This window comes from Zonotrichia leucophrys, chromosome 8 (assembly GCF_028769735.1).
Source record: "Zonotrichia leucophrys gambelii isolate GWCS_2022_RI chromosome 8, RI_Zleu_2.0, whole genome shotgun sequence".
In the NCBI taxonomy this organism is placed as follows: Eukaryota; Metazoa; Chordata; class Aves; order Passeriformes; family Passerellidae; genus Zonotrichia; species Zonotrichia leucophrys.
In genome coordinates this window covers 14203954-14229059 of record NC_088178.1, presented here as the reverse complement: position 1 = coordinate 14229059, position 25106 = coordinate 14203954, and the positions used below count along the sequence as shown (strand labels likewise).

At 37.8% G+C, this 25106-nt stretch overlaps 1 protein-coding gene across 2 annotated transcripts; it reads left to right on the top strand.

Moving 5' to 3' along the window:
• Positions 1–249: 249 nt before the first annotated feature.
• MTF2 (metal response element binding transcription factor 2) lies at positions 250–24560 on the top strand. Of its 2 annotated transcripts, none has more exons than XM_064719908.1 (15): positions 250–485; positions 9535–9727; positions 9875–9956; positions 11214–11309; positions 11695–11795; positions 12125–12273; positions 13510–13605; positions 14439–14507; positions 15318–15441; positions 18694–18761; positions 19139–19309; positions 19954–20062; positions 20219–20277; positions 20411–20515; positions 21416–24560. In XM_064719908.1, the coding sequence occupies exons 1-15, from the start codon at positions 481–483 to the stop codon at positions 21768–21770; spliced, it is 1782 nt and encodes a 593-aa protein (XP_064575978.1). In that variant the 5' UTR covers positions 250–480; the 3' UTR covers positions 21771–24560. The 2 variants fall into 2 exon arrangements, with proteins under 2 accessions (XP_064575978.1, XP_064575979.1); XM_064719909.1 differs by lacking the exon at positions 250–485 and adding an exon at positions 841–890.
• Positions 24561–25106: the final 546 nt, after the last annotated feature.

Sequence of the window (25106 nt, the reverse complement as noted above, 5' to 3'; positions counted from 1 at the left end):
GGCGGAGCCCGGACCCCGCCACATCCCCTCAGGTGCGGTGGGAACAATGAGCGCTCCAGCCACAGCGAGCCCCGGCGGCGCGCACAGATCCGCGCCGGGCGCGCACGCCTAAAGTAGTCCCTCTTTGTTCACCAGCGGCCAAGGCTCGGCTGCGCCCGTGTCCTTCCGCCGCGGCGCCCCCGCGCCCGCCCCCGGCGCTGCCGGCGCAGGCGGGGCCGCCGGGGCGGGGCCGCGGCCCTTTGTGCTCCCAGAATGCACCAGCGCCTCCTCCGCGGGAAACAAAAATGGCGAGGGGCTGCGCTGGGGCCGGGCTGCCAGTGAGGCGGGTCTGACCGTCCCTCGCCGCCTTCCGCCTCGGCTCCGCGCCCGGGGGCCCGCTGCGCACCGAGCTCCCGGCCGCACCGCGCCGCGCCGCCGAGGGAGGCTCCCGAGCTCGCCGATTTCCCTGTATGAGGCGGTTGGCACCACTGGAGAGACCGAATGAGGTGAGGGTGGGGGGGAGGGAGGGCCGGCCGGGCCGGGCCCGCGCGTTGGGGGGAGCGCGATCCCCGCAGCCCCGGCCGGCGGTGCCGCATCCCGGCGGCGCGGCGGGGAGCGCGGCCAGGGGCCCGCTCCGGCGCGGGGAGCCCGAGGCCTGGGAGGGAGAGAGGGAGGGAGCGAGGGGGAGGGAGCTCCCTGCGAGCGGCCGCTGGCAGGCGAATGTGAGGGGTCAGCGGTGCTCCTCGGTGACCAAAACAAAGGGAGGGAGGCAGCGGGCCGGTCGGCGGGGCCGGGGGCTGCAGCGCTGAGGTGCCAGCAGCCTCGCGCCAGCTGTATTTCCATCTTCTCCTTCAAGGATATTGTCCGAGTAGGCTGCGTTTGCTCGAGTGCGAAGGGAACAGCACAAAGAGGTAGTGGTTTTCGTTGGTAACTTTGTATTTGGGGATTTTCTTTTTGTTTGTTTGTTCTGGGTTTTTTGTGTGGCTTTGTTTTCTTTTTTTTCTCTTTTTATTTTTTTAAGTGCCTCACCTCTTAATTTCTGTCAGGCTTGACGATTTGAATATGCACAGCAGGCTTTTAGTCCACTTAAATGTGATAACTGTTGCTGGCTGAAAGGATATGCAGTAATGCATTTTCCTTTTTTTGGTATTGAATTCTGTGGAAAGAATGGGCTGATACCTCTTCCAGTGAAAGAGAACAATATGGGTCTGTGCTGGATGCTCTGGACGCTGATATTGGTGTTGAAATACGAGGGCTTGTCGCTCATCCATAAAGGATCAGAGTGCTATTAGAAGTAGAGGGCCTGCATAATTAAATGAAAGGTTCTGCCAGGAAAGCAGTGTAGCATTATGGTTGTTTCTGGAATTTGTGATAGGCCCAGCTTATCATAACTTTAAAAGGTCAAGCGTAGCAATGGGTAATGACATGGTGTTCTCCTGACTTAGTTTAAGGGAATGTGATCAATGATATACACTCAAACTGCCTAAACTGTGGGATAGTAACAAAAAGTTTCCCTCTTGTTTCTTTTCCTTTTGATCTGTAATCAGGTTGGTAAAAGTTAACCTGGTAATGTTTGTCCCTTTTTTTGAGAGCTCAAATTGCATTTAATTTGAAAACATTTGGGATTAAGAGAGAAGGTGAAAATGTTTCATTTCTGTCTTATTAGAATACAGGTTAATGACTTCATAGCTTTTCATTTAAAGGAGAATAAGGGGAAAAAAGATTGAACATATGAAAGGAAATGCATAATGTAGTGAAAATGAGAAGAATCTTTGCAAGGAGCTGCAAGCTGTGAAATGTGGATCTGTGCTGAGAATATAATGTAGTAATGTTTTGCACAGTTAACCCTTCTTTTGTCAAGTAAAGGTGTGTGGCTTCCCAACAACTTGCCTTTTCTGTTCTGGAAAGAATTTAAAATCAGATGTAGATGCTTCTCATATGACTTAATACAGCTAGTCAGCAGGGTATATATATTTTTTTAATAGCTGAAAGAGACATGTATTGATAGTTAGTATGAAGTTATGTTTGAACTTCCCTGCACCAGGAGATCAAGTAAAATTTATGAGAAGAGCAGCTGTAACAAATAAGTTCCAGTTAATTTCCTAGTAGACAGTGGACTTCAGTATTCCCTGGAGATGGATGTGAATTAATGTAGAGGCACTGAAGCACCTTTTGTGCTCCTCATGTGAGTTGTGGGAAGGAGGCTCGGGGATGTGACTGGAGGCCAGCAGGACCTTGGGTTAGGTTGTGACCTGGCTGCGTTTGTGTGCGAGCGGCCACTGGCCCTGCTGCAGAGTTGGTTTCACCTTCTTCACAGGCCTTCCTTGCCGGAAATGGAGGGGAAGTGTGTCTGAGCAAAACACAACAGGAGAAGAATTATGAAACCACAGGTATGGCTGGAGAGATAATCTCCATGGAGGAGTGAAATCAAGATGCTTCACCTTCCTTGAGAGAAGGAGAGCTAATGATGAGGGCACTCCTGATGAGTCTGGAAATACTTCATTAACTAAATATCTTCCAGGATATCACTACTTTGCTTAAATCTTAGATCTATTTATTGTTTAAATTCTGTGGAATGCTTATGGAGGTTGGAGTTCTTGCAGACTAACCTTAAAGAAGAAAACTTATTGTTATGGAATTTTGGTCAGCTCTGAAATCCTTTTCCTTCCCCACTTCAGAGCAAGGTAGAATGTTGTCTTTTATTTCTTTCATTGCTGGGGTGCATGCTCACACTCCCTTAGGTCTGTTGCTGTGTATACTGGATTTGGGTAGTGTAGAAACCCAAAAAGCAGTTGCTGCACTCATAGGGGTGCTGAGGATACAATTAAGGGGAATTATGGTCGGAAAAGGTGTCTTGTGACCCAGTACCATTGTTTTCTCCCTGTACCTTCATGTGCAAACACATGATCAACCCCAAACAAATGGCTCTTGCAGTACATGACTGCCCTGTCTTTCTTCCCTACGAACTGTGTTATTCTGTAATGATCTTTTCAACTCTAATCCTTTCACTATTTATATCAAAGAGATTTAAAACACTTCTAGTTATTTAAGATTTCTTGAGGGAGAATGTGAGCAAAAATAAAATCACAAATGACTGTAATATTATGAACATGGGGGTACACTTATCCTGGTGACCACCTCTTTTTAACAGTATGCATCAATGTTATTAAGGACAGTCATATTTCACAGGGTCAAAGGGCAAAACCAGTGTAATCTATCTAGATGCTGAAGTTTTGTGTCACAAGCAGTCACTTTCCTTCAGCCCTCTGGCTGAACTTTTCTGATATGCAGCAGATTCATAGACATAACTGCTAATCAGATTAATAAGCTGCAGGGCCTCACTTAGTTTTTATTACCAGTTTTTTATTTCTTAGAAGCAAAATCTATTACTTTTGTCACTTAATGTGATGCATATGCTTTTGAAAGCATGGATCTATATTAAAAACTCACAAATGGAGAAGGAAGCCCAGGCTGAGGTTGGCTGGGAGTCAGTTTTGCAGGATTGTCAGGGGATCTGACAGACAGAGCAGAATACCAGCCAGCAATGTCCTGTGAGCTAAGGCAAGTGGTATCTTGGGCTAGAAGAACAGGAGACTGAGGGGAAGTGATTATTGCTTTCTATGCAAAGCCATTAGACAGCATCTCAGCAGAATGCTGTGTTTGGGTGCTACCACTGCAAGAGACCTCCAGCTGGAGGAGTTTGGTGTAGGGCCACCAGGGCAGTCAGGGACTGCAGCACTTGCTCTGGGACAGGAGGCTTAGGGAGCCAGGTTCATTCAGCTTCAGGGGGGTGTAACAGCAGCCTTCCAGCTCCTGTGGGAAAATCAGTGTGATCCAGTTGTTCTCTTCACAGCAGTCCTTGGCAGGAGGATGAGAGGTAACATGCCTACATTGGGATAAGAGAGATTGTGATGGGGGAGGGAACATCCCCTCTCCCGAGGGGGCAGCTCAGCAGTGACAGGGGCACAGGGTGCTTTTGTGGCCACCTGGTTTGGCCTCATGGCTGATGCTGTGCTGAGCAGGACTAGAGAATTCCTGAGAGCCTTTCTACCCTGAATTATTGTATTATCCTAAACAACACTTAAAACTGAAAGTAATTTTGGTAATGTATTTCTTATCCCCCAGTTGTTACTCTCTGCTTTTCTAGACTGAGGGGTGCCTGGATTATAGTCCCCTTGCCTTTTTTTGATACAGTTGGCTTTTGATTGTACCAGCATGCAAAATAGTGTAAAGATAAGGAGCTTCAAGTGTGTTTTGTAGGTGCTGTATGATACAGCACATTAGAAAAGCAATATTCATTTCAGTCTATGAAGTAGTGTAAGGGAGAGACTATAATCTGGATTTGTAGTTGATCCTTTGCTTAATAAAAGTTAATGGCAATGTACTAATATAATAGCCTGTTTTTGTGTAATTGGAAAGTGACTGATGCAATAACATTGCTATTATGAAAAGCAAAGTGATTTTTTTTCTTTTTCGTTACCTGTTGAATTAACCTGATCTGAGGTTTGGACCTGGGTTGGGGTGGAGGAAGCTATCCTAAGTTTGACTTGTCATCCTGTTAATTTTGACTGTCTTCTTGGCCCAGCAGAATCTTATCTGGGGGAGGAAAGTATGTTTGCCACAATGAACAGATAGTGCTTAGTATGAAACCTCATAAATAGTGGGGAGGCTGAAAGGAAGAAATGTGGCCAGGATCCAACGTTTCTCCAGCTGTTAATGTAGGTACCACATCCAGGTCACAGGCAATGTTGGAAACATGGCTTGGGCTTGGTTATGTGGAGCTGGGTAAACAGGCTGTGATTATTACTCTCAGACAAGATTAATTTCCCTTTTTTGCTGTCTTCTAGCTGTGAGCACTTGTGTACCTGGCTTGTTTAGTCACCAGATCTCTCTGTGAGGTACTTCAATTTATTTTAAATGTCACTCAGTGAATTCATATTAAGGGAAAGAAGACTGAACAGGAAGTTGATGGAGAAGCCAGCTTGTTATTCCAGAGCTGCTGGGAAGGGAGCAAGCTGCTGTATTGGATAAGCCATGTGTGAAACTGCCATGAGTTTTGTGTGTTCTGAGCCCTTGCTACACCTCCATTCTCCTCATTCCATGTGAATGTTAACTCCTGTTTCAAGGAGCGAAGACTGCTGGTATTTTACAGCATCTTACAGCTTCTTCATAGTTCATTTTTCTCTAATAAAGGGTAATAAAGGGCTAGTTTGCAACTTCAGACCAAAAAAAATTGCAGTTAATCAGCACTAACATCATACTTCCAGAATCTGAAGTGATTATCTCTAGTTGTCATAAGGTCTTTCACTATATTTTCCTTTCCTGTGGGATAGATAGTTTTGAGATAGATCCTAAAGCTCTGTGGCCTATCTTAGAACAATGCTCTGTGTGTGATTTCTATCTGAATTGTCTTCTGACAAGTCTTTAAAGTCTTTAATCATCCGTTCACTGTGATTTGTATTTCCTAGGAATAAATGAGCTATTTGTCCCACACTGAGTTTTCTCAGTGGATTAAAATTTTTTTAAATGTTCTTTGAGCACTTTGTTGTTAAAACTTAGTGTCTTTAATGCTTCCAAAAACTATCTGTACTTATAGGATAGCTGTCATCTGTTACTGTTGCAGCATTTATCAATCAGGCAGCTCTTCTCGAAAAGTTTCCTGAAATTGTGTGGATTGTTAGTGAACCTGACTGGTTCAGTCATGCAGTCTGGCAGTGCCAGCTGAGGGAGTTGGTGTCCCAGGTTGCTTGTTTGCATTTATTCAGTTGTGCTTACAAACAGTTCTGTTAAACAGATCAGTGAACTGGGATGGCTGGGGAAAAAAAAAAAACCAACAAAAAAACCAACCACCCGTCAAGGGAGTTTTTCTTAACAGAAGTTTTTTCACAGCAGTTGTTGAGACTGAAGGAGTACAGGAATATGAATGATTTTAAGAAAAAGACACTTGGAAACAAGAATGCTCAGTCTTTTTAATCCTCCAGCCTCTTCACATATTTTTCCCCCAGCTTTTCCACTTCTTCTTTCTGTAGGATAGCTGTAGAGGTACCAAATGAATACCAACATTTTCTAACTACTGATAAAGAGATTAGAGTTACAAGTGAGTTAAAACTAACCAATCTAATTTTGATAAATACAATGCTAGGTGCAGTAGCTGCTTATGGTTCATAAATCAGACTGATTTGGGTAGTTGACTTTGGGGGGAATTTTTCCATTCCTGTTGACAATAACAATTAATGTCCTGCTTCTGCAATGCATTATAAACTAATTTGTTAAGTAGATGAATCGAAGGTATCTACCTGTCTTACTTGAGAATATCTGTGGCTATGGTCTAGACTCAGAGGTGAAAATCAGTGAGCATTTTCAGTACTTTGACATCAACTTCTGAAGAAAAGGTGCAAGTGCATTTCTATTTTCAAATGTGTATCAGTGTGCAGACACATTTTACTGACTGCCACCACTGACTTCTGAAAGATTGTATGGGTATATGAATACTTTTTTTTGGTTTTGCATTTTAAGTGCTAGAATAAAATACAGCACAACATCCTTAACATTGAGTATTAGATGTAAAGCCATACATACTGTTTGACATACAGTGTAGCTTGGTTGTGAAAGTTAAATGAGATCATGTTGATCTTTATATTGTATGAGATTTTTTTGGAAAACAGTGCATCTGATGGATATTGTGCAATTATAAATTCTTGGAGAGAAGTGTTTAAGATGGCGGGGAAATTGTTATTTGAAGGTTACTAACCATAGTATATGTTAGGAAGGTGCTATGAAGCTAACTTTAAGGAAGACTGGAAAGCAAGTTGCTGGAAAATGTGGAACTTTAACCTTCTTGCTTGCCAATTTTAAAATTCAGTTCGCATTTGAACTTCCAACAAAAGTTTTATTTTAATGGTAGGTGTGACTTTTTGACATTCCACTACAGCAGTTAGAGCTGTGTCAAGGCAGATGGGCAAGTTAGTAACATTTTATGCATGTGGCTTTTACACTGGTCTGCACTGCATTTCTTGTGCAGCGGTTCTGGAAGGTACTTCAGAGACACCTACTTTAAGTAACTTATGTCCTATTCATTAAAGTCAACTTGTTAAAACAGTTGGCTTCCTACTTAGTCGCACTCAAAATCACTGAGGGAGTGTTTCCCTGGAGAGAAACTTCCTATCCATGTGGCAAGCAACTGTTAAGTTACTGTCAGCCTATTGTAATAAGTAACCCTATTTTCAGTGTCTGAGATAAACCATGAAGTGCCACAGCAGGAGCTGCTTCATGAACTGTTCACTTGTCACTTCAGCACTGCCATCGCTCACAAAGAGAGCAGTGTGGACAATGGAGAAGTGCCTGCTTTATTGGCTCACATCTTTGCTGGCTATCAGGGCTCTTCAGGGGCTGAAGCTGCTGTTGTGCATTTATGTTGTTGTATAAGTGAATGTATAGATTCATTTAACTGGTTTGTGTCAATAAATGATGCACTTTTTTTTTGTTGTGCTTCAGTGGTGTTGTGAGCCAAACTTTTGTACTTTAAAAAATGCTTTTGAAGACTTTTTTAAAAATACAGCTCACAGTTGTTTTTAAAGTGACAATCTGTACTGTTTTTGATAAATGAATTTGCATCTTTTTGTGTATTTGGTACAAGATCTTTCACGCATTTCTTCAAGTACTGGAAAAGAAGAATAAACTTTCCTGCCTTGTAGCAGGAACAGCTACCTATTTCTAGGCTAACCTAGCTTTTCCTAGGGTCTTAAACCCCAGAAAAATTTTTGAAAGAAAGTATTTGAACCTCTCTGAGGGGAGTTCTGTCAACCTGGTTGTAAACCAGATGTTAGTGCCAAGAAAGCAAGAAGTGTCCTGGGCTGCCACTCTGCTATGGTAAACCTATTTTGAATGCTGCATGTGTCCTGTGTCACTTTTCGGAGGTTTAGAGTAGAGCTGAGGAAAAGTAGCAGTAACTTGAATCAGCTTTTGTGTAAGAAGCAGCAGAATTGGTAAGATTGTTTATCTGGGAAATCTGGCAGGATGTTGGGTCTGAACATTGTTACTTGCACCATGAAGAAAGAAGATGGAAAAGACAGTTTAATTTTCTGATGCAGGGATGAAGGATGTCAGATGAAGTGATAAGGTGTCAGCTGTGAAACAAGCCAAAGGATTTTTTTGGTCCTCTGGTCTTCCCTAGTCACCCATCTGAATATTTTTGTGTTTGGGATCAAGCAGGACTTAAAAGTGGTGACCCAGTTGTGCATGAGGATGCCAGAGGCCCATTATAGCTGCTCTTACTGTCATGTCATTGTTAAATGTCACATAGATTATAATATGCTTAAAGCAGCTGATTTTCTTGTGCCTAACCTTGGTTTAAACTGTTTAGTGTGGTATTTGAAGCCATTACCTTTCCAGTTTTATTGTCATATTGTGAGTAGTAAACTCTTTAGAGGGACGATTCCTTTCTCCTTGAAGCTGTGGAACAACTTCTCAAATATCTGTATAGCAGTTCTCAAACTATATGGGGCACTAATTAGTTTACTGCTTTTGTCTATGCTTTGAGATTAATTCAAATGTTTCTGGTGCTGATAATGTACCTAATATATCTTGAGTGAGGAGAAACTGCTCTTCAATTGACTGTGTCCTGTTTGATTCCCTGCTCCCTGACAGTTTGCATCCTAGTTACACATACCTGCAGTTTCTAGAGAAAATACATTTGGGTACACAAATTGTAACTGTATTACGTAGTCTCAGATTCTGAGTATTACTTGGGAAATTCTGCCTTGTGCAATCTGTGGTCCTGTTTTATAACTTTCTGTATTTTACTGCTTTAATTGAAGTGTAGTGTTTGACAGCTAGTCTGATATTAAAGCATATCCACACTTACATGTAGATAGACTATATGTTGTGGAATGTATGAGCAAAGATGCTTATTGATACAACTAACTTACAATTTTGGGTTTCATATGTGAAGGAAGGTTGCACAATTTGTTGTTTTTCTTTCCTCTCTGTTAGAGTAAGGGTGGAAAATAAGAAGGAAAATTGATTTTACATAAGAAATTCCACATGTAGAAATTCTTCCTGTGCTGGAAAGCTCTACAGCAATGCTTAGTGGCATTGCATGGTTCTGTGTTGGTGGTACCTCAGTGTACCTTGAGCCAGCATAATGCTCAAGCTGTACTCTTCCAACCAAGGTAATGCTGTTAGAATTGGCATCTTTTTAGCTTCCTTGGAATTCTAGAAAACTGGCAGTGATTTGAGTTTTGTATAAGTAATCCTGTATTGAATGTTTTTGATGTGTTTTTCAATGCTTCTGGTGATTTTATGAAGAATCTCTGAGCTGAGGATGAGCATCCCCATCCTCATTTACATTTGTTGATTTCCTAGAACACTTCTCTTTTATTAACTTGTTCCTTTCAGAAATTGTGCACTTAGTTAGTAGCAGAGGCACTGCTACTAAAGATGTGTAAAGTTACAAAAGACAAGCAGGTCTCTTGCTGCCTGGAGTTGTTGTGCTGGTATTTCCAGTGGTTCCTTTAAGCCAGTCATGGTTACCTGCTGTCCTGCTTGCCCCCTCAGAGACTCCGCGGCGGTGGGAAATTCACAGAAGCGCTCTCCTTCACGCCGCAGCCACAAGAGCTCAGCGTCTCTGGCCAAGCACTCGGTCCATGATGGACAGAAAGCCAAAAAGCCACTTTGTAAATTTGAGGAAGGTCAGGATGTCCTAGCTAGATGGTCAGATGGCTTGTTTTATCTTGGAACTATCAAAAAGGTAATCACATTTTTTAACTTCACTGGAGTCTTAAAGTGCCGCATACTGTTGAAAATTGCAGTATTATTGGCTCACTTATGTAGTATTAAATACATTCTTCTGTTTCGTGCTTTTACTCATGGCTTCCACTGTATTTCTGTCTTTCAGATAAACAAACTGAAACAGAACTGCTTTGTTATATTTGAAGACAGTTCCAAATCCTGGGTTCTCTGGAAGGACATACAAACAGGCAAGAACTTCCATGAAGTAGTCCTTGTTTGGTATCCTATTTGTTTAGATTACTGGTATCTGTTAAAAAAGATTATTATATAATATTCTTTAATTCTAAAGAGTGATATAATTTAATGTGAACCAGGAACAAAAATTAAACAAATAAGAAAAATGTTTTCAAACAACTGTCATTGAAGTTACTGTTTTGTTTTGGGCATTTGTTTGTTTTCACATGATGAGTGAGGTGGAGAAAAAAATAATCTTCTAAAAATAATCACTTCTAAAAATAATCACATTTGAGTTTGTTTGGGTGGGGGTGGATTAGTTCTCTGCCCTAACAGAAAAGTCCAGGCCCTAATTTACACCAAGTTTATATTCTTTGTACTGTTTTCAGTTGAAACGACAGAATATGGAAAGAAACGAAAGCTTGGTGAATCTTATGTTTGAGCAGAGTTTGGATACTTTAAAGGAACACCATAACTGTTGCCCATGAGAAACCATTACAGGTTTTGGAGTATTCATGTGATATAAAGAAATGTGTCGTTATCAAGTGAGGCACCCATCATATAATCCCTTACTGGTTTTCAGACCTTTCCATAGTAGTTAATGTTTTTATAACCTAATGCTGATGAAGCATAGATGATAATTTCTTCTGAAAATCAGTTACAGTTTCCTCGTTGTACAAACACAATGGAAATCTGCTCTGGCTCTTGTTGATTCTTGATGTTTAAGATTCTTGATGTCTACTTAAAGGAAAAGCTTTGTGTTGTAATAGCAAAAAAAATCAACTGCTTTATTTCTTGAAGCTTGCAAAAAATGCTGTTCTACTGTGTAGTACTAGTTTATAATCTGACTCATTCATCCTAACTATCAAAATTTAATAAATGAGTATGAGGAAAATTTCAGGTTGATGACCCTTATGGATCTCTTCCAACTCAGATAGTATTTATTTTTGGGTATTTTTAGCCTAAATTTGCATTCTTTATTCAGTTACTGGATTTTTATTGTTGATGTTGAGGAACCATGGATTGCATAGTCAGTAGGCAATACAAAGCCTGTAGATATCTGATAGCTTATCGTATGTGATATAAATATTTATAACACAGTCTGTACAAAGTGTCTGAATATGTTCTTATTAAGAAGTTTGTCACTGTAACAGTGTGTTTCTACAATGCTTGCATCTGTAAGTGAAATTATGCCGAAGGCTGTACATGTGGTAACTGTGTTTAAACTGCAGATGTAATCTGAAAAAAATCACAATCTCATCTTTGTCTAGGAGCCACTGAGAGTGGGGAAATGGTCTGTACAATATGTCAGGAAGAGTATTCAGAAGCACCAAATGAAATGGTTATATGTGATAAATGTGGGCAAGGTAACTAGATTTTTTTTTTCTATTTACTGCATTTTAAAAGGTGTTTTGATTTGTTTCACAAAGGAGGATATTTGCCCGGCTATGACTGACTGCTCAACTGATCTTAAATTTTGTAGCCCTTAGTGGCTATTAACAGCTCAGTGAAAGATGATAATCCATGTTAAAGTGACTAACACCTGTTCTGTAAGTCAAGATTATTTTTTTCTACTAAGAAAACTTAAAAGACCATTTTGAATGTGTTACCAATCTTTTTGTTCAGGTTTTTGGCACTTAATTGTGAATAATGCCTGATAGTTGCATTAAGTTATGTGCTTCTGGCAACACAGTTAATTCTGTGTAAGCTTTTGTCATTTTAATAACAGTTTCCTGATCATTTTTCATCCAGGTTACCATCAGCTGTGTCACACACCAAATATTGATTCCAGCGTGATTGATTCAGATGATAAATGGCTCTGTCGACAGTGTGTATTTGCAACAACAACCAAGGTGTGTTTCTAGAAAAAAAAAGTTCATACATTTCATATTGCATGCATCTATGTTTTTGAAATTGAAACAATAAAAAGAAATGGCATATTTTCAGTGATTTCTTTTTTATCTTTGATCTGAACTCAAATTTTGTATGTTGAGAAGTAATGCTGTTTTAGAAATTGACAATATTACACTCTTAAACAAACATGCTAGTATAAAACATAAATACACCTGAAAACATTTAACTTGAAAATTATGAAAACCTTTCTACAATCAAATGAAAAGCTTTGAAAATTTCAGATATGCATGACTGGTGTTTGTAAACTACTGTATCTGTTCTGGCCCAGAGAGGTGGTGCACTTAAGAAAGGACCAAATGCCAAAGCACTGCAAGTCATGAAACAAACGTTACCATATAATGCAACAGACCTTGAGTGGGATGCAGGTCATAAAACCAACGTCCAGCAGTGCTACTGCTATTGTGGAGGACCTGGAGAGTAAGTAAATGGATAATATGTAAGAACTTTTCTCTACTGCAGCTCCAAACTTGGACTCTTTTCTTCTAGACTTCCTTGTGAACTCATTAGTTTTTGTTGCTGTTGTGTGTACATATCAGAAACTGGATGCAAAGTGGGATTTTGAATTCTCTGTGCATTTGTGAAGTGTCTCACGGTGGGAAATACATTAATTTATTTTCTTCTCCCATGAAATATTTTGGTTTGTTTTAATTGTTATGTAGCCATCACAGATCAGCACGCTACATTCTGTAATGAGCAAGAAATCTTTTTGTCTTGCTACTTTTGATGTGTTGAGTCTGGATGAAATTGTTTGTTGATGATCTTGCAATTCTAGGCAGAATTTTTCAGATGTTAACTCAGCTCTGTCATAAATCACAAAAATAAATGTACCTAGAGATTAGTTTATTAAATTTTGTTTGAATAGACAGCTTTCTGATTCTACCATAATGTCATATCCTGGTTTTCAGTGACTGGCAGAGGAAAGATTTTTTTTTCCCCTCTTATGGCATCACAGAGTCCTCTGCTGGTTCTTTTTTACAAGGCAAAACCAGGACTTCTTTAGCAGGTAGAGAGGAGTACTCTGGTGTCTGCATGAATGAGTGAAAGAATAAGATAGCATTGTAGATTTGAGGTCAAGGCAAGTAAAGAGTCCCACAAAAAGCAAAGTTTTTGAGGGTGTACACGCAGGACAGAGCTCTGGTTTGAGACTTGAACAAACATGGCTGTCAGCTTTGCATGGTTCCCTTTCTCAAGGGAGAAGCTGAAAAAGGAAAGGGTGTAAACTATGAGGTTTCTTTTGAGGATTCAAGTAGTTGGATCCCCAGAACAAATGTTTGTGACTTAATGCAGAGTTGTGTTGTGCTTTAGAAAGTAACGAGGAAGCTAAATCTAGTATGTCAGAAGGAGCTCCTATGGAGTTCTTTAATTCCTGTTGAGAATTAAAAGGTGGATGTGAGAGTAAATTAAATGGTTTTTTTCTTAATGTAATAATTTAATTAATTCTTTTACTAGGCTGTCTTTTATTATTCCTCTCTGTCTTTCCCAGTAATTCATTATGGAACTAAATGTTACTGAAATATCCATAGAGATGACTGTTTTATAAACTGTGCAAATCAGTTTGGGTCACAAGATCTCTTGTATTTAATTTAAATATAACGAAGAAACAATTTTCAGTAACTTTTAAAACACATCTTGTGTCTCTTTCTGTTGTTGAAGCTGGTATCTAAAGATGTTGCAGTGCTGCAAATGTAAACAGTGGTTTCATGAGGCTTGTGTGCAGTGCCTCCAAAAGCCAATGCTTTTTGGTGACAGGTAAGAAAATTAAGCTGTATTTGGTGGGTTGTATTTATTTGAAATAGGAGGGAAATCTCACATATGAGCTTTTATTGGGGCATCCATAACACAGCAGTATTTTTCAAAGAGGGCTTGAGTTTTGAGTAGAAGTTTATACACAAGGCAGCCTGTGTTTGGGTGCCAGGAAAATGCAGTTCTTCATCTCAGTTGAACAGGATGCAGTGGTGGGTGGTGGAGAGGTGACCAGTGGAGAGTTGGATTGCAGCTGGTACTGCCTTTACTTTGTGTGGGAATCCTTTATACAATAGGTGCAACTCTGTTCGTGTGTGAGGAGTTAGGACAAACAGACAAACAAAAGTGCTGGTCTGTGCTTTTAAAGAGGAACTTTGAGCACTTGCAGTAGATGAAAGGAAAATGAGAAGAGAATCAAAGAGCATTTCATTCATTATTTGTTATCATTTTATGTGGGAATTTTTCTGGAATGCTTGTATGAAGGAACTGAGTTAGGACCCAGGAATGTATGGGTCCTTAAAATGCAGATTTGCACTTTTGTGCTGGGCACATTACAGAGCATCTTAACTGATACAGTCACAGGGTGAGGACTTCCTCAGGCAGAGTGAAGCGGTGGTAGCAGGATGAATTCAAGAGGTACCTTGTATCTGGCCCAGTAGGTATCAGTGCAGATTACAGAAGTTGCTAAAGTAAAGAATAAAAGGACTCACAAATACTACATGGCTGTGTTTCTAGCTTGCTTAACATTCATTTTTTTCATGATCAGGGTGTTTAAACACTGTGTGTATGAACACCCATCACCCAGACCCGTGTACATATACATTTGTATGTATTTTTAGGTTTTATACGTTCATTTGCTCAGTTTGCAGTTCTGGACCAGAATACCTCAAACGTTTACCCTTGAGATGGTAAGTATGAATTTTTAAAAAAAGAGTGATTGGATACATGCTCTGCTTTTCTTTCTGATGTTCTGGTTTTCCTTGCTAAAAAGGAAATCTGCTTGTTAGCTTGAGCTGTTTCCTGAGTCCTTCTTGCTGTGTGTGTGATCAGGGATAAATCTCTTTCAAAGCTTATCTGTAAGGGTAGAGATATATTGTGATTGCATGCTCTTGGGATTCAATCCTGGGATCATTCAGTGCAGTGACAAGCAACTACTCACTTTTTGTGTATGTGAAGATTGTGATATCGAAGTTAAATGGTTTTTGCAGGTTTAGGATCCTGCTAAGCCAAACATATTGAGCACCAGCGCACGCATCCTGATACATTTTATAAAAGTTTCCTTGAATAGACATAATGGAACTAGTCTGTAATAGAAATTATATCCAATTTAGTGGATATATACCTAGTGCTAACAGATACATGGTGGAAATTACCTTGTTAAATGTTAATTCACCAAAATACTTGCATGATTTCAAAACAGATACATTCAATTATGAATTCAGACTTACTTACATATCCCATGGTCCCGACCAGTTTTGGAGTTAAAAAAAATATCGTGACAATGAGATGAGGCAGAAATGAGATGCAAAACAGAAGGAATCATTTGAAAAGAAATTGCAGGAGACTTCACAGTTTTGTCTGGATTGAGTGTCTTAAGTTGGGCTTTGTGTTCCTCCACCTGTATAATGCTAATATCTTTTCTACTAAATTGTTTCAAAGGAAAGCAATTGGAAGAAAAATACTTGTTTTCTCTGTTTTTTTTTATTCAAATATTCTAGGGTAGATATAGCACATCTATGCCTTTACAACCTAAGTGTTATTCATAAAAAGAAATATTTTGATTCGGAGCTTGAACTTATGGCCTACATTAATGAAAACTGGGATAGATTGCATCCTGGTGAGGTAAGTAAGTAGAATACCCTTTCTTGTTTCTAAATCACAGTGCATACATATGTCCTAAAAGTTGACAAACTGTGAACTGTTTTACTCTGGATGTTAAATCCTTTAGTACCTTAAAATCTGATAATCCCAAGTAATGAAATAAATTATTTCCTTGCAGAAATAGAATGCTTTTGAAGTGGTGCATGTTTTTCTAAACTGTAAAATTTCTTCAAGTCATCTATGCAACTAATTACTTGCATGGTGACTTTCCATTACTTAGCTGTTTATTCTGTTGCATATCTACATTCTGTTTTAGTTTCGTGATTCTTTGATTACATTGGTATTTTCATGTGCTCTGACCTGAAAATCTAAATGTAGAATTGAAGGCAGAGTATATTGCATGTGAAGACCACGTTCAGGGTCTCTAAGGTGTAACACATTGTTTGTGTTAAATATTCTACTCAAAAATTTCTTCTTTCCTTCCTAATTCTTACCGTGGGAGTGGTCAGTTTGTATCCAGTTTGTTTTTGATCCTTTTGCAGTTGGATTCAGCTCCTTGTCAAGGCATTTTTTTTTTTTTAGTTCATTACTTTGCTAGTTATTTTCCCAGCTATTTGATTACTGAGAATTTATCTTAGCATTAAAGCAAATCCATTTACTCAAGTAGATTGACTTCATATTTAGCTAAGAGGACCAGTGTTGATCTTGGCTCTTGCATATGAGGTTAGATGCAAAAATTTATGACTTAAGTTCAAAGTGGGCTACTGCTAGTAGAGTAAGTTCTCTTTTTGTGTGTATGAGAATTCTTTAGGGTTTGAAGGGCTTTTTAAAATATATGGCATATAATGGGTTGAAATTTTCTATCAGTACATTCTACTTCCATACTTCAGTAAATTCATAGAACTGTAGTCCCATTTTTTTAGCACTCACAATGTGAGAACCAAGTGTATGTTCTTGGTTGAAATAAGTAACTATTTTTCATAAATAATGGAAAATAGTCTAAAGATATGTATTTTAAACTATCAGTGTTTGATAGAAAGTTAAGCAAACACTAAAGCATTACTAAAAATTAGAGTCATGAATACATATCTGGTTTACTTTGCTGTGTTTGGCATCTTTTACCTAAGTGATATAGAATTGATTAATCTGTCATATGAAGTCTCGAGCTTTGAATTAAAAAAAGGCTACACAAAATGTAATTTTCACACAATTTTTTCAATAGAATTAATTTTTTAGCTATCTTACTGTACAGCTTAACAAGTATGTAAGCTGTATTAATTTTGAATTTGGTTTTTCTCAGTATTGAGGGAAGTTAGAAGAAAATGGTTTGTTCATTTAACATAATACTCCTTATATTTAACATAATGTCATGTGGGTCAGAGCAGTGGGTAAGGAGAGTGGAGCTGTCATTGGCTTGGAGCACATAAGCCATTCTGAAGAAGTTGAAAGGCTGCACTCCTCTCTGTGCTCTTCCCCTTTCTGCTTCCAATCCATCCATGCTCAGTCTGTGAAAAGCATGTAACTAAGGGGGAGGAAGGAAAGGGCAGATCCAAAACAAATAAATTCACTTCGTTAATTTCTATTTTCTATTCTTTAATATTTCTACACCTTCAGGGGAACTACTGATGTGAAGTCTGAATGTTACACTTTTAGAGGGCTAGATTTTGAATAAATTCATACAAGCTGTTTTGAAGATATTTAAATACCTTATTCTGTACAGATTTTAAATGTCTTTCATGAAGTTGGCAAAAATTGGCTTGAAAAATCTGATTAACTTTAGTTAATTAGGGAAATGAGGGAAACAGAAATTAGTCACAGAAATAATTAACATGTACAATATAGTAATTTTAGGGATTTTGTGATCTCCTTAAATTGCCACTGTTAAAAATGACATTTTAGTTTCCTTCTCCACCTATTTATACTTGAGTAAGAGGAAAAGGCTTTTAGCTGTAGGTAAGACAGTAGTAAATGGTGGAGTTATCAGAACTCCTAAGCCAGTAATTTTTAACATGTTGTTATTTAGAAAGCAATAAATATGTGGCAATTTTCTGTAGTCTAACATTGCAAGACTTCTAGATAGCAATGGATTGAACAGAATGCATATGGTGAAGATGGAAAAGAAGTTGCTGCTTTCTTTGGCTAAAACCTCTTGAGCACCTCCATTACTTTTGGTAGTCAGGTAGACTTTCAGTCTTGCTCAAAATTATGTTAAAATGTTGGGGTTTATGAGTACATTTATTCACTTATTTTTAGCTTGTTAGCATGTTGAATTCTTTGACCTTTTCTCTCTGTCATGTTTGGTGAGGATTGTATTCTTTAAAAATTATCTGATCCTGAGTTTTTTGTTGAGTTTCTTTCAGCTGTGAATGTGTGGTCTGGTCTTTAGTATTCATATTAATAGTGAAGCTTATAAACTGCTGCCAGCTCTATAATTACAGACAAATTTACAAGTTTTGGCATGGCAACTGGAAACAATGGTAGTTCTTGAATTGAAAAGTAGATAGATAAATATAAATGTAAACAATCTAATTTTACTTTCTGGTACATAAATGTTGTGTCCGTGTGATAGTCACCACCATACTTGTTATGCTTTTCTCTGTAATTATTTATGCAATTTTTCAGAGAGAAGATTTCATGTTTCAAAAGCTTGATAGGGACTAGTTACTTCAGGTTTTGGTCAAAGGAGAGAGGTTAGGCTGGGTCTTAGCTAAAGGGTCATGAAAATGCATCTACTGGTTTGGGGTTTTTTTAATTCTAATAATTTTTCTGAGAGCTTTTCTTTTTTGTATGAAGTTGAGTAGTATTAAAAATATGAATTGAGTCCTATAGCAGGATTTTGCCATAATTATAATAAATAATTAGGTTCTTTTGTCTATTTACTTATCCTCTGTTTGCAATCTCAATTAATTTAGAAGTACCTACAGAAAACTTTTTGTTAGGAGTCTTGGGAGGTTGTTGGGATCTTGGGAGTCCTGTTAGGATTGCTTGGGAGAGCAATCGGGTGTTACGTTCCCTCATGTACTAAAGGCTTTTGAGATATTTTTCTTGTACTTCTTAAAAGTGAAACTCATTCTATGTCCTGGGCTTGATCCTGGCATTAATTCTGTAATTAATGTAAATCACAAAATGTATGGGATTATGGTTAATATGCACAGCTAACATTTCTTTAATGTACTTCACATTCAAATCTATAGTTACAGTGACTAAAAGTAACTGGGATCTTTCTATTACTAAAGAATTTGAGAGGTTAAATTATTTCTTAATACTTTACAGCTGGCAGACACACCAAAATCTGAAAGATATGAGCATGTCCTGGAGGCATTAAATGATTACAAGACTATGTAAGTTATTGGTACTTGTTGTTTTAAATGTTGTTTGCCTGTTTAATCTGACTTAGGTTACAGTCTTCAGTCTCTGTGATAATCACTCTGGCTGTGGATAGCAGTTAAAGTTTGAAATAATGTTTCTGTTACAAACTGTAACATTACATAGCTGTTTTGATTGTGACCCAGACCAAGAGAACCATTTTAACTTCCATCCTCCTTCCACTTCACATTTTGTTTTTGAGAAGGAGGATTGCAATGGGGTAAAGAGGGGAATAAAGTAGCATTTAAATAGCTATTCTCTTTGCATAACTTTGTTTTGCATGTACCATGCTGTTGTAAAAGTTGAGTTCCCTGGTATCAGAACTTTAACAATTAATTTAACATCCATCTAGGTTTATGTCTGGAAAAGAAATAAAGAAAAAGAAGCATTTATTTGGCTTGAGAATTCGAGTTCCTCCTGTGCCACCGAATGCTGCTTTAAAGGCTGATAAAGAGCCAGAAGGAACTTCACATGAGTTCAAAATTAAAGGCAGAAAGTCATCTAAACCAATCCCTGATGTGAGGTAAAATAACCCAGTCATTCTAGCTGTCTTGTGGTTAATTTGGGGCTACTGTAGTTATTTTTTGGTGCCAACAAAAAAGGCCTTTTCTTTGTAGAATGTTTTTTTTCAAATTAATTGTAAAGGCAGATTATTTGTGAGAACAAGGTCTTAGAACAAATGTAGTTAACTTTCTATTAGGATTCTTCTAAAAAATCATCATGAAATTTAGCAGTAAGAACAATAGAAAATATCCCAACTTTGCTGTCATTTGGGAAAAAAAACCTTTTGCCTTACTGGATCTCTTAAGCAATAATCTAACTGGAATTCTCAGTAGGAAGTATGTTGGGAAATAGTACCTTGTATTGGTAAATGTACCATCTTTTTCACCAAGAGTGGTCATATGAATAAATGATATTTAACACTTGTTCATTCCTCTTCAACATTTGGGAATCAGTAATGTCCCTAGAAATACATTGACTCTGTTATGTTACTGTAAAACAAAACCATGTAGCTTTGTACCTGCAAATTTTGATTTGCCAGAATCACCTCATTTAATACAATGTTTTAGAAATAAGCATCTAATTGTAATTCAGTGCCGAAGGAAAGCATGTATTCAATGAAAACTATCATCAGTAATACAGAATAAAATACAAATTTTCTTCTAGGGAATTAAGTAATGGTATAGAAAGAAAGGGGAAAAAAAAGTCAGTAGGTCGTCCACCTGGTCCCTATACAAGAAAAATGATTCACAAAACTCCAGAGTCATCTCCTCTGGTAAGGATATTTCTTCCCCCTTCCTCCCTTCCTTCTAACTGCATCATAAATGTTGAAGAAAAACATAACAAGTTAATATGAGTTTATGTTCTCCCCTCCTTGCTCTCAAATAAAATCAATAAAAAAATTTAAGTACCTTTTTTTTCCCCCACTTAGGATAATGAACCAGTTCCAGTGATAGAGAACCCAGCCTTGGAATTACCATGCACTGTTGGGTAAATTAAAAAAAATCCCTCCCATCAAACATTGTAACACCATGTCATTTATCTGTTTGCTTCTGAAATGTCAGCTCAGTTTTTAATGTAAGATTGTTTTTTTGCCTGGCAAACCTGTTATCTTGCAAAACAGGAAGTCTGATGGAACTGCGCATTCATCCAATACCTCAGATGTGGAATCCACAGGTGCTGCCAGTATGAAAGAAACTACCTCATCCAACATTTCCAGACATTATAGGTAACAACTCAGTTACTCTATCTGCTATGAAGATCAAGATTTGCAGTGTATTCATTTTACTACAACTTTCTCAGAGTAGAGCTATAAATAGCATGGGGAAACACAAAGAAATAGGATGAGTGAAAATTTGTCTTTAATAGTTCTGTTTACAAGTCAGAGATTGAGGAATTTTTGGTACTTGTTAACCACTGGTTTTGATATAAAATATGTGGCTAAGTGACATTTACTGAAAAGAATTAAACTGCAAACATTTGCTGAGTTTAGTTTTCTACTAGTGGTCACAATAGAACTGATGTACTCTGAATTAATTTTAGCAGCTTGTTGTTTTTTAGGTTTATACGTTCATGTTATGAAATACTAAGTATGCTGTGATTTTCTGCAGTCAATAGAGCATGAAAAAATTCTGGCACAGAGTTTATAAATAAATTATTAACTGCAGTCAACCTTCCTTCAAGCAAAAACTTTTCCCTCTCTCAAGTTCAGCAAATAGAAATTTCTCTTTTATTGATGTACGTGGATTTTACTATTTTGTCTCCCCTTTCTGGTTCATACTATTGAGTGCTGTCATGAGTCATTTTGTGTGCACTGTTGATACACACTAATTTTCAAATAGCTCGTGTTTAATTTAGAGTTCTGAAATTGTTAGCAACTGTGTCATACTTACAGTTACCTGTCTGTAGGCAATAAGTATTTTTTGAGTGAAAAAACAACAAAAGTTATTACATGAGTGGCATGCTGATGATACAGCATACATGTTGAATTCCCTTGGAGTTAATGCTGTGGGGTTTTATTTTCAATAGTTTGTCTGCTTTCCCTTGGAGTTAATGCTGTGGGGTTTTATTTTCAATAGTTTGTCTGCATTCCCTTGGAGTTAATGCTGTGGGGTTTTATTTTCAATAGTTTATCTGACTCGAGAAAAAGGACTCGAACAGGAAGAACTTGGCCTGCTGCAATACCACATTTGAGGAGGAGAGGCCGCTTTCCACGAAAAGCACTCCAGACTCAAAATTCAGAAATTGTCAAAGATGATGAGAGCAAGGAAGATTACCAGTATGATGAACTCAATACAGAGATACTTAACAACTTAGCAGACCAGGAGTTACAGCTCAATCATCTGAAGAACTCCATCACTAGTTACTTTGGTGCAGCAGGTAGAATAGCTTGTGGGGAAAAGTACCGTGTGTTGGCTCGTCGGGTGACACTTGATGGAAAGGTGCAGTATCTGGTGGAGTGGGAAGGAGCAACTGCATCCTGACTGTAGGACTGAACATTATGTTCACTGCACTGTCATCTGTAAGTACAGCTCATAATGCAGAGCCACCAGAGAAATGGTCTTTAAATGTGTTTCTAAAAAAAACAAAAAACAAAACAAAACCAGTTTAGCCTTAATGTGTAATTGTTATCATTACAGCTCTTGTGATAAAGACTTATCTTTTTAAAATCTGATCTGAGACTTAAATTTTTTAATCTGAACATTGTTAGATTGTTTTAGGTTGGGATATTTTGGGTTACAATTACTTAAAAATGTGCATGGTGTTTAAAAAAAGATGACATTTTCTAGAGAACATTCCATGGATACAGTTATTGTGATTTAGAGAAAATATTATGTAGATAGCACAAATATTTGAAAAATCTCGGTTTGTTTTCGTACCCAAATGTTTGCAGAAATGTATTTCTATTTCAATACCTTCTAGATTTCATAAGTGCAGTGTATATAATGCCTACTGAAGACTGTAAAATACTGAAGTTTTCTTTCAAAGTGTAAAAAAAAAAAAAAAAGAAAAAAAATATATTGAGCCTGTAAATTGCTCTGTGACCAGACTTCATTGTCTTCTTAATATATTCAGTGTGTGTGCGTGTGTGTGTGCTATACACCCAGGTGTATGTGCACACACGGCCCTGGCGTGTACATAGATGTGTGATTGTGACCTATGCAATACAAATTATGGGATCGGTCAGCTTCTGAGAATACATCCCATAATTCTTTTTTCAGGAATAGTTGCCAGTATTTACACAGCAGCATTTCTTCTCAGGCTTATTGGGTGCTGTTGCTTTTTACGTAGTAAGGAAAAGTGTCCAACCAGTGCAGCGTGTTCTGGCAGTGGGTGCAGTCAATGATGGTCATGTGCTCTACATTCCATTATTTTCCATTTGAATTAACCAATAAAAAATAATGCAGGATCTGAAGATTTTGAAATTAATTCTACTGGATATAACAATTTCAAAGCTCTTGTGGCACTCTGATTGTAAGTTTCATGTCCCACTTATAAAGTAAGTTGACAGGAGTCGTGCAGGATTTCTACATACATGTAGAACAGTCATATTTTGATAAATGTAGTATGAATTAAGTGTATTATTGCACAGGGTCAACAAATGTTGCCATTTGAAGTAACATTACTGATTTTATTACAACATTACCTCTTTTGTGTTTATAAAATGTACCAAGTTTTAAATTGGTAAGATTATTTTACTTGTTTAAAAAAAAAGTCAAAAAGTCTCTTGCCAGTATTAGATATTTTTTCTTTGTCTGCTACTTTTTGAGGGGATTTTAGCCAAAGAGTAAACAGAAGAATATTTTTACTTTGGTGGTTATTCACTGTACTGTATAAGGTTAGTTTTCTTACATGCTTACAGTTTGCCACCAAAATAAAATCATGTAACATTAACAAATGACAGAGTGGTTTAAAGTGTACTGCCTGAGTTAGTACTTATTTATTCCATTACTTGGTTATTTGACTTTTTCTGCTCATCTTGAACATCTTGAAAAGGTGACTTTTTTTCCTGAATTTTTTTTTTGTTACCTTATAGCCAAAGGAAGCAGAGAAAGCTTTTTATCCTGTGTTTGGCTTATGGCTGGCTGGGTTATATTAGCTTTATAAAAATGCTAATTAAAAACTCCCACTTCTGTTTACCTTCACTAAAATGTGTGGGTTTTTTCTCACACCCTCAGCTATTAATTTAATGTTGCCTTGCCTATAGCTGCAATATTTTGATAACACAGCAACTTCATGTTAATTTTTGAATGTTTATATCTTGAGATAATGCAAAATGTAAAGCCTTTGTAACCTTACTCACACCATCTGTATTTGTCTTTATTGTTTCACTTTATCCAAGTCCTTTAATTCTAACTGAACACCAGCAGTATTTTTCATAAAGATTCATTTAATGATAAATATTGGAATGTACTTGGGGACTTAAGTGGGGGAGATGTGGGGAGAAAATACTTGTCAAACTTCAGCTGTCCATAGACCTAACTATTGTGAATGTTGTTTTCATTTTATCACGGTGGTTGGCTTAACTCTGATGTTCAGTTTGTATTTTTGGAATTGCTTTTCTCTTAGAATTAAAAGACCAACATTAAATGTGTGTATTTTTTGAGAGAGAAGAATGAGTTTTGATTCTGTACTCTTGTGAAGCACATACTTGGTGGCATCCTCCCATCCACCACTTCCCAATCACAAGCTTTCCTGTTCCTGTCCTGGAGACACTTGCCCTGCACATAGACACTAACTGGTGTTCCTGCTATGGTTGAGGGATGCTTTGTTACAAGGTGTCATGTACTGGAAAATGCTGCAATAGTGCTGCTGAAGATAGAGCTAGAGTAGTAATTAAAGCACACCTACAAATGCCTTTCTCATTTTATGTGAATTTCATTGTATGTAGTAGTGGTGTGTCTAAAGGAAAAGACAAATGTTGCTGTATGTAATGATTTCATTCTGGTATAACTCGATCATTGTATGTACGCATGTGTGTAAATATATGTAATTCAACTTTGTTGTGGTCACTGATTTAGAACCATTTCTATGTGTATATTTAATATTTTTCCATTATGTTTTATTTGTATTACAGTAGTATTTAGATAGGAGAAGTCTCTTGTGAAGTTCTAAAAATATAGATATCGCATGAACAAGACAGCAAAGAAGTAATGGCACAATGCTGGTCAGAATTGTAAGATATGCATCATAGCAAACTATTTGTCAAATCATTGTTCTCAACAATACTTCAACAGGAATTTTGAATAAAACTATGGTTTTTCTATGCATAACGCATTTTGAGTGAGATTACGAAGGAATTTTGAAAAATCTCTAAGCATGGTACATGAAATGAAGGTCAATATTTTAATTTAACATGATGAAGACATACATTAAAAAAGGCCTTTAAAGGGGAAGACAAGCACTTTATTTTCTAGGGGGTGGGGAGATAATTTAATAAACAGAAAAATGGTTTGTCTTTGGAACATCCTACTAAAGTGATCTTTAGTGTTATATTTTAAAAGGAAATTGGTGAATGGTGATGGAACATACCAAGGCTGACGATGGAGCTATAGAACAGAGTGATAAGAATAAACTGGACAGAAGCATCAGTTCTGTGCACAGAGGGAAGAGGAGGAGTCTTGCAAATGCTATGCTGGTAATATGTTCAGGCACAGTTGGATCACATCTGTCTGAATGAAAAATGAGGGCATGATGGAAGAAAATTACTTTTTGTAGAAATGGAGAAAAGGGTTTAGGAAACATTGAAACATTGTTTGGTCAATGTTGAACTTAAATACCCATATTGAGGTGTCAGATCTATTGATATCCTAGTTTAG